The sequence below is a fragment of the Lithobates pipiens genome, unplaced genomic scaffold (assembly GCF_037356315.1).
Source record: "Lithobates pipiens isolate NorthernLeopardFrog02 unplaced genomic scaffold, aLitPip1_a1.2 Scaffold_8, whole genome shotgun sequence".
Lineage (NCBI taxonomy): Eukaryota > Metazoa > Chordata > Amphibia > Anura > Ranidae > Lithobates > Lithobates pipiens.
Genome location: NW_027507903.1, coordinates 626436560 through 626447089, shown reverse-complemented (window position 1 = coordinate 626447089; position 10530 = coordinate 626436560). Strand labels below are relative to the sequence as shown.

Below are 10530 nucleotides of genomic sequence, written 5' to 3'. Positions count from 1 at the left end.
TTGAACACCGTTTTCATATGTGGGCGGGACTTACGCATGCGTTCGCTTCTGCATGCGAGCACATGGGGACAGGGGCGCTTTAAAAAAAACATTTTTTTTTTATTGTTCATTTTACTTTATTTATTTTAGTTTGACATTTTTTTCCCCAAAAATAATTTTTTTGATCACTTTTATTCCTATTACAAGGAATGTAAACATCCCTTGTAATAGGAATATGGCATGACAGGTCCTCTTTACAGTGAGATGTGGGGTCAATAAGACCCACATCTCACCTCTAAGCTGGGAAGCCTGAAAAAAAAAAAGATTCTGGCTTTGATCGTATTAGCGATTCGGTAGAAGCACCGGAGGGCGGAGGGCGGCGGGAGATGTCTATGGCTGGGTATTGCAGGGTATCACCGACTATGGCTGGGTATCTCAGAGCATGGTGTTGCAGAGTACTGCGTTGCAGAGCATTGCAGGGTATTGGCGGGTGTTGCAGAGCATTGCAGAGTGTTGCAGGGTATTGGCGGGTGTTGCAGAGCATTGCAGAGTGTTGCAGGGTATCGGCGGGGGTTGCAGAGCATTGCAGAGTGTTGCAGGGTATCGGCGGGGGTTGCAGAGCATTGCAGAGTGTTGCAGGGTATCGGCGGGGGTTGCAGAGCATTGCAGAGTGTTGCAGGGTATTGGCGGGTGTTGCAGAGTGTTGCAGGGTATTGCAGAGCGTTGCGGAGTGTTGCAGGGCATTGCGGAGTGTTGCAGGGCATTGCGGAGTGTTGCAGGGCATTGCGGAGTGTTGCAGGGCAATGCAGAGTGTTGCAGGGCAATGCAGAGTATTTGCAGGGAATTGCAGAGTATTTGCAGGGAATTGCAGAGTAATGCAGAGTATTTGCAGGGAATTGCAGAGTAATGCAGAGTATTTGCAGGGAATTGCAGGGAATTGCAGAGTAATGCAGAGTATTTGCAGGGAATTGCAGAGTAATGCAGAGTATTTGCAGGGAATTGCAGAGTAATGCAGAGTATTTGCAGGGAATTGCAGAGTAATGCAGAGTATTTGCAGGGAATTGCAGAGTAATGCAGAGTATTTGCAGGGATTTGAGGGGTTAATTTTCGGTGAGCAGCGATGTGGGCACTGCAGATGCAGCCCACATCGCTGCTGACACCGATCTCTTCCCCCTCCGCTGTACCGATCGGTACAGAGAGGGGGAGGGAGGAACCGGCGTCATAACATGACGCCGGCTTGTTTACAAGTGATCACTCCGTCATTTGACGGAGCGATCACGTGGTAAACGGCCGCGATGAGCGGCCGTTTACCGTGATTCGTCATGCGCCGGGTCCACTGGACCCAGCGGTCACGGATGCTCTCGTGTGCGCGCCCCAGGGGGCGCGCGAGAGCAGAATTCTAGGAGGCCGTTAATTAACGGCCTCTTAGAGTTAAACAACCGCCCTGATGCCGTTAATCGGCAATGGGCGGTTGTTAAGTGGTTAATTGTCCTTTAGGGACAACTTTCCACTGGAAGGTAAATATTACTATCTACATTTTTAAAGTGTGTTAGTGAAGTTAGTTTCAAGCCTTCTTGAATGATTTCCAAATAAAGAAATTATATATTCGTTTCACTGATGTAACAGGATAATTTGATATTCCTATCATTTATGTTTATATTTTACAAAAATAGGGTCAGCTGATTCAAAACTCCTTTGCACAGGATAAAAATGTCATTGATATATCTTTTGTATATTACTAATTCATCAGGTCTATTTTTAAAAACATTTTCTTCTTCCCATTGGGCCATAAATAGGCCTGCCACACTAGGGGCAAATTTAGCTCCCATAGCAACTTTGGTTTGTTGATGGTAGTAGTTCCTATTATACCAAAAATAGTTGTTCTTCAGAAAAAAGTCCAAACATTTTATCAAGTATTTCCTTTGAACGCAAGGTAATGTGATGTGTGTCCTAAGGTCCCATTTGGCAGCTTCACAAGATTGATGGTGAAATATTATAGTGTATAAATATGATACATCGGTTGTAGTCATAATCCAGGCTACAACTATTTTTGGTATAATAGGAACTACTACCATCAACACAACGGAGTTGCTATGGGAGCTAAATTTGCCCCTAGTGTGACAAGCCTATTTATGGCCCAATGGGAAAAAGAAAATGTTTTTAAAAATAGACCTGGGGAATTAGTAAAATACTCAAGATATAATAATGAAATTTTTATCCTGTGGAAAGGAGATTTGAATCAGCTGACCCTATTTTTAGAAAATATAAACATAAATGATAGGAATATCAAATTATCATCAATTAACATCAGTGAAAAGAATATATAATTTCTTGGTTTGGAAATCATACAAGAAGGCTCAAAACTAATTTCACAAATGCACTTTAAAAACTTAGATAGGAATAGTTACCTTGCAGTGGAAAGTTGTCACCATAGAAATTGGCTCTATAATGTACCTAAAGGACAATTAATGCACTTAAGATGCAATTGTACTAACAAAAACTTTTCTGGCTCAGGCTGAAAATATGGGACACAGATTCATTATCATAATGATGATCATAATGATCTAATTAAAGACAAGAAAAAACAGGTAGCACCAATTGTCCTCGACTTAATATCAATTTTGATCTGAACAGTTTTCTTAGTGATTTTTATTTTTTTATTTTTTAGAAACACATGAAATTAATATATTCATTTTAGTATTTATAACTATTTTTATGGAAGATTTGTTTCTCAGTGTGTCACAGTACCCCATATGCCTGAACCCCCCCCTTTTATACATTCCTCTCAGTAATATATTTTTACTATCATTATGCCATGGGCTTAACGTTACTATTTTTATTATACCATTATTTACTATTTTTTATGGCACTAGTTTTATTAAATTATTTATCTAGATCCATCATTATCAGATATTATATGCATGCATTTATTTTTGCACTAGCAATATCATTATGCCTATGTTAGTTCTGGTGTTTCTCTCACCCTGTATTTTAAATCCGTTCTATAAATCCTCCTTTTTTTAATATATATGTAGTATAATTTTTACCTATTTTAATTTGACTCCAGTGGTTTACATTTTTTATACACTGTTTGCATCATCCTGAACACATAGTTCATGCATATCTCTTCCTATCAGTAGCGGGATACCACCAAAAAATGTCTGAGCTCGTTCTAAAGAAACAATCTCTTGAAACATGGCCGCTATGATATTTTTGCATTGGGCTACAACAAAATTGCTGCCCATTATATCCAATGCTGTAGATTATTTAAAGACAGTTTTGGTGCCTACCATCATCCCCTGATGAAGTCACGTGACAATGACGGATAGGCACCGCAATTGGCGCTGACATACCTTCACTGTTTGTTATGAAATAAAAACTACTTGGTTTTACATACATACATACTACAAAATCTGGAACCCCTCTTTTTGCTTTCCAATAATATCCACGTACCCACTGGGAGACAAAGACCATTCAATACATTAGACACATACCATTGGCCCAGGATTGTGGTATAAGGAAGAAGCAAACGACACAGATTTTTATACACATGCGGTTACCTCATTACCGCACGGTAAGAGGCCATTCCTACTAGTGTGTGTGGTTGCACGAAGATGAGACAATCGTCTTTTGGCACCTTTGCACTTTTACTGTTTTTTTTACACAAAAGAAAAGACTTGATTGCTGTTTTGCACAGTTTATTTGCACTTTGCACAAAAAGACTATATTGCTGGTTTGCACAGTTTATTTGCATTTTACACAGTTCATTTGTATCTGCACTGATTTTATTTACAGAAGAGTAATTTCATTGTATAGCACTTGTTTAATACCATATCACTTTGCACTTTAGAATTAGTCACTCAACAGTACACTGTGGAGAGTGTTTACAATATTGATGTATTCTTGTTCATTCATAGATTTTTTTATTATTCATATGTGTACTACTATCTCTAGCAGCACATTGCTTCTTGATATAGTTTGAATATTCTGATTACTTGGACTGTTTTATTGAACAGCGCAGCACCAGTTATCCTTTCTTAATTCCCCTCTTAGCCCTTGTACGCACGGTCGGACATTCCGACAACCAAATCCGATGGATTTTGTCCGAAACTGTTGCATACACACCGTCGGACAAAGTTGTCGGAATGTCCGATCGTTCAGAACGTGATGACGTTATTTTGTTATGACCGGGACTACATTCAGGCTAGTAGCCAATAGCTTTGGTGTAGGAATTTGATCTGAGCATGCGTGGCACTTTGTCCGATCGGAATTCTCTACACATGATCCGACAAGGTCCGATCGGATCATGTTGTCGGAAAATTTTACCGACAAGTTGGAAAACTTGGTCCGTCGGACACTCCGACGGAAACAGTCCGATGGAGCCCACACACAGTGGGATTATCCGACAAAACGGTCCGATCGGACACATTCCGTTGGAATCTCTGACCGTGTGTACAAGGGCTTAGACTATTTTTCCTGAAACAAGTGTCTGCATTGAAGATTTTATCTCAATATTTATTCTGTGAAAAACTCTAACATTTTGGATTTGCCTTTACTTACTTTCTTGGTGACTAGGCCACCAATTAAAAATAGAGCTCTAAATATCATGAGCTCTATGAAGACCAAATAAATACTGAACTAAATACTGAACAGAGGGTCTAATCCTTCTCCATTCAATGCAAAACAAATCTTTTTTCTCTATAAATACACCTTAACATTTTAACCTCTTCCCACCCACGCTATAGCCAAAAGACAGCTACAGCGCAGGCCTAAATTGCCAGGAGGGCGTCATACATCCTCCCCTGCATGAGCTGCCTGCGCACACAGCCTGCTCTTTTAACAGTGCGTCAAGGAGACTCGGCTGATCACAGATCAGTGCCAGCCCCTTACCACGTGATCAGATGTCAGCCAATGACAGCTGATCACATGATGTAAGCAGATCCGGTAAGCTGCTTTTTTTTCACACGCTGACAGCTGAGGAGAAAAAAAAAGTTGATTATCATCTGGAGTAAATGGGACATCGGTCCAGCACACTCCAGATCCACTGCTTTTAAGCAGTGCCCACCAGTGTCACATACCAGTGGCCACCAGTGCCACCTACCAGTGCATATCAGCACTGCTAAGAAGGGCCCACCAGTGCCACCTATCAGTGCCCATAAATGCTGATAACCAATGTCCATCAGTGCTGCCAATCATTGTCACCTATCAGTGCCCCCTATAAGTGCTGCCTATCAGTGCCACCTATCAGTGTTGCCTCATTAGTGCCCACATGTGCCACCTCATCAGTGCCCATCAGTGCCACCTATCAGTGCCCATCAGTGCTGCCTTATCAGTGCGTATCAGTGCTGCCTTATCAGTGCCCATCAGTGCAGCCCATTAGTGCCCATCGGTGCAGCCTATCAGTGCCCATGAGTGCAGCCCCATCAGTGCACATCAATGAAGGAGTTAATTACCTGTTTGCAAAATTTGAATAACAAACTATGAATTCTGTGTTTTTTTTTCAAAACTGTCTCTTTGTTTAGCAAAAAATAAAAAGCTCAGTGGTGAATAAATATTACCAAAAGAAAGCTCTATTTTTGTGAAAAAAATTATAAAAATGTCATATGGGTACAGTGTAGCATGACCGCGCAATTGCCATTCAAAGTGCGACAGCACTGAAAGCTGAAAATTGGCCTGGGCAGGAAGGGGGTTTAAGTGCCCAGTAAGAAAGTAGTTAAATCAAAAGTTGCTTAAATATCAGATCATCGATTGCATGCTTGGTTAAGTAATTTGAAAATGTTAATGATTATGGAAATGCTACTTCAAAAGGTTGTTGATAATTCTTTTTACAACATTTTTGAGGTCTTCATTCCTCAGACTGTATATAATTGGATTAAGCATAGGGGTGACTACAGTGTACAGTAATGACAGGAATTTTGTAATGTTCAATGATTGTCCTCTACTGGGTATCAAATAAACAAATAGTAGGGTACTATACAATATGGAAACAACAGTCAGGTGGGAGCTGCATGTTGAGAAAACTTTCTGCCTCCCAGTAATAGATGGGATTTCAAAAATGGTGACTATAATATAAACATATGATATAATGATGACAAAAAAGGGGATGAAACCAAAGATTACAGTTGATAATGTTATTAGTAGTCGTACAAGGGTGGTATTAGAGCAAGCCAGTTGTAGTATTGGGTCAAGATCACAGAAGAAATGATCAATAATATTGGGTCCACAAAACTGTAATTTAGATATGTCTACAGTATAAGTCAATACTGCTAGGAAACTTAAACTCCAAGTTGTGATAACTGCCTTCCAGCAAAATCGGTGGTTCATCAGCATTGTATAATGCAATGGCTTACAAATGGCCAAATATCTGTCATAAGACATCAATGTCAGAAGAAGACACTCCGAGGTTTCTGAGATAGCAAAGAAATATAACTGGGTGATACAGTTAGAAATGGAAATTATGGTAATATTTTCCACCAGAAAAGCATGGAGCATGTTGGGAAGAATATCAGTTGCTAAAAGCATATCTGCTACAGCGAGCTGGGAGAGGAAGAAATACATGGGAGAATGGAGGGTTTTACTGTAAGACACCAGTGTGATGATCAGGAGGTTTCCACAAATTGTCAAACAGTAAAGCAACAGAAATAAAAAAAATATCAAAAGTTTTATATTCTGCGGAGTCCGAAACCCTAAAAGTTGGATCACAGTAATAATGGTCTTATTTCCCTCATTCATATCCTAAACAAAGAACATTAACTTTGTTAAAACCAGTTTGTCCACCCAATGAAAAAGATTTCAGTTGAATTTGAAAAGACAGGAGAAGGGGGAATGGGTAGAAGGGAAAAAAAGGAAAGAAGAAAAGAAAGAAGATGTACAGTAAAAGTTGGTAAAAAACAAAGAGAGGAGAAAAAGGAAGGAAACTATGGGCAAGATTAGAAAATGATAGTCACTGAAATAAAGAAACAAATAAAAAAACATTACCCTAAATATTCAGCGACAGGGATAATAGACCCACAGTCCTCAAGCTCCAATAAACAAAGTACAACATAGATTGTGAATGGTCATGTGATTCGATACAATGCAATGATATAGCGTTCTCTACATTGGTGTGTAGTAGGGATGAGCCAAACACCCCCCTGTTCGGTTTGCATCCAGAACATACGAACAGGCAAAAAATTTGTTTGAATGCGCGAACACTGATAAAGTCTATGGGACTCAAACGTGAAAAATCAAAAGCACTAATTTTAAAGGCTAATATGCAAGTTATTGTCATAAAAAGGGTTTGGGGACCTGGATCCTGCCCCAGAGGACATGTATCAATGCAAAAAAAAAGTTTTAAAAACATGTACTGTAGTAAAAAAGTAAAAAAAAAGTGTAATATTCCTTTAAATTTTGTACCTGGCGGGTGTCTATAGTATACCTGTAAAGGGGCGCATGTTTCTTGTGTTTATAAAAGTCCGTGCACAAAATGTCATTTCTAAAGGAAAACAAGTCATTTAAAAGTACACGCGGCTATAATGAATTGTCGGGTCTTGGCAATACAGATGAAAGTCATTGAAAAAAACGGCATGGGGATTCCTTCCAGTCCTTTTTTTAAAATTGTGTGGGGGTCCCCCCAAATTCCATTACCAGGACCTTCAGGTCTGGTATGGATATTAAGGGGAACCCTGCACCACAGCTAAAAAAATGGTGTAGGGGTCCCCCTCAAAATCCATACCAGACCCTTTAGGTCTGATATGGATTTTAAGGGGAACCCCGTGGCAAAATGAGATGTGATGAGAGAGTACCTCCCCCTCCTGAACCATACCAGGCCACATGCCCTAAACATTGGGAAGGTGCTTTGAGGTAGCCCCCCAAAGCACCTTGTCCCCATGTTGATGGGGAGAAGGGCCTCATCCCCACAACCTTTGCCCAGTGGTTCTGGGGGTCTGTGGGCGGGGGGCTTATCAGAATCTGGAAGCCCCCTTTAACAAAGGGGACACACAGATCCCGGCCCCACCATGTGTGAAATGGTAATGGGGTACATTGTACTCCTATCATTTTACCCCAAAAAAGTGACAAAAAAGGTAAAAAAAACACACACACAGCTTGGCTACCTCAAAGCACCCTCCCAATGTTGAGGGCATGTGGCCTGGTACAGTTCAGGAGGGGGGGCGCTCTATTGTGCCCCCTCTTTTCCTGCCACCTGCCAGGTTGCATGCTTGGATAAGGGTCTGGTATGGAGTTTTGGGGGGAACTCCACACCATTTTTTTTTTGGTTTGGGGTTCCCCTTAATATTCATACCAGACCCAAAGGTCCTGGTAATAGACTAGGAGGAATCTCCATTCTGTTTTTTTCAATGACTTTCGTCTGTATTGCCAAGACCCGATAATTCATTAAAGCCGTGAGTACTTTTAAATGACTTTTTTTTCCTTTAGAAATTACATTTTGTGAAGGGACAGGCATACTCTAGACACCCCTCAGGTATGGAATTTAAAGGAACATTACGCTTTTTTTTCACTTTAAGCATTATTAAAATCAATGCTCCTGAAAAAACAGCGTTTTTAAAACTTTTTTGCATTGATACATGTCCCCTGGGGCAGGACCCAGGTCCCCAAACACTTTTTATGACAATAACTTGCATATTAGCCTTTAAAATTAGCACTTTTGATTTCTCCCATAGACTTACCATAGATTGAAAGGGGGTTCTGTGGCTTTCGAATTTGCTGCGAACACCCCAAATTGTTTGCTATTTGTCGAACGGGCGAACAGCCAATGTTCGAGCCAAACTCATGTTTGACTCGAACAGACAGCCCATTCCTAGTGTGTAGTAAAACCTAATTTGTGTCATGTAATGCCTGGTGCATATTATGCAATGTTAGTACAGCAATCTCCCTGCTGAGCTATTGTGTTCTGACAGGTGGACTGACCTCAAACCTAAACACACCAGTTAGTGCTCACAGCCAATGGCTGATCGGATCCAATTGTCAGATGTTTTTCTGGCAAGCCTGTTCTACAGAACTCAGACGTTTGGCCAGTTTCTGTCAGACAGGCTGCCATACACATGTGCCAAATGTCAGCTAGTTTCTGTTGATTGGAATGTTGATGATATTTTTTATAGCTGCCCAGCTGGCTGTCTGGGAGTGATGTGACAACTCCAGTTCCTTCTTTAAAGTGGAGTACCACCCCAAAAACAAAAAATTATTAATGTGCTTGATTCTGAGAATTTTTTTTTTCTTACTCACTTCTAAATGCCTGGAGCTAGGGGGTCCCTCGTAGTCTGCCTCCTTCTGCTCCTGGGCTCCTGACATCACTTCCCTCAGCGCAGGGAGGGAGATTGCCTCTCTCCCCTCCCTCTTGTCAATCATCTGGAACACGTGACCAGTCCCAGATGATTGCTCGGTCAGTGACGGTGCACGGCGCGGCTCGTGCATGCGCAGTGGGTGCCCGGCTGTGAAGCCACAGCTGGGTGCCCACAGTTAAAATGCCGACGCCCTGATCAGAGAGGGGGATGAGCGGGGCTTCGATCCCCTGCATTGCTGGACCCTGGGACAGGTAAGTGTCCGATTATTAAAAATCTGAAGCTGCAGTATTTGTAGCTGCTGACTTTTATTTTATATATTTTTTATTATATATTTTTTTTTAAAGTGGGAACCCCGCTTAAAGATTCTAATAGCCTTATTTAAAGTGATACAAAAGCCTCATTTTTTTTCAATTTAAAAATAACAAACATGTTATACTTACCTCCCCTGTGTAGGGGTGTTGCACAGAGCAGCATGGATCCTCCTCTTCTCGGGTCCCTCTTTTGTGCTCCTGGGTCCTCCTTCCTGTTGTGTGCCCGCTCTGGGGGCAACCGAGCTGAGCTACAGCTCCATTCCTACATAGAGCCATGGCCCAGCCCTGTCCCCTTTCTCTCCTTATTAGCTGACTGACCTTGATTGGCAGCAGCGTGAGCCAATGGTGCAATGCTGCTGTCTCAACCAATGAGGAGGGGAGTCCTGGGCAGCTGAGACACTCCTGCAACATCACTCAGGTAAGTATTATGGTGCACTGAGGAGGACTGCTGTACACAGAAGGCTTTTTATCTTAATGCATAGAATGCATTAAATTAAGAAAATCCTTCTGCCTATTTTTGAAAGAGTCGTCAAATATGAAGCCCTTTGGTCTCCTCGGGTGACCCACTTCCTCCCACCCAATTTGAATCCCTCTTGTTCCCATGAGAGGTACCCTCTATAATTTATCTCTTGTCTAACCTAACTGATACAAACTAGAAACACCTAGAATTCTACACCTCTCCGTTCTCCCCCACCCTACTCCCCTACTACTCTTCATCCTTCCACCTTTTTATCCTACTCTTTTCTGTACATCCTATCTCCCCTTTATTTTGAATAGTTAACATCCTACCAGTCATTTCTATTTTTAAACCTGTTGCCAGGTCTGCCTCACAAGGCTATGATGCCTGGCATACTTGTTTATTCATTATACTGTTCCATCGCAATTTTGAAAAGTTGTATATGCAATAGTTAGCTAGATCTATAGGATTTCATTAGATCTAATGAACTCTCTGTAACTCC

General features: G+C 41.3%; 1 protein-coding gene across 1 annotated transcript; it reads right to left on the bottom strand.

The window, feature by feature from the left end:
* Positions 1 to 4464: 4464 nt before the first annotated feature.
* LOC143963971 (olfactory receptor 5G26-like) lies at positions 4465 to 6800 on the bottom strand. The gene has a single exon (XM_077473697.1). It carries the CDS (start codon positions 6709 to 6711, stop codon positions 5776 to 5778), a length of 936 nt encoding a protein of 311 aa, XP_077329823.1. The 5' UTR covers positions 6712 to 6800; the 3' UTR covers positions 4465 to 5775.
* Between the last annotated feature and the right edge of the window lie 3730 nt (positions 6801 to 10530).

Excerpts from the sequence above, each read along its gene's own strand:
- LOC143963971 (XM_077473697.1), bottom strand. The coding sequence starts at position 6,711 with ATGAATGAGGGAAATAAGACCATTATTACTGTGATCCAACTTTTAGGG.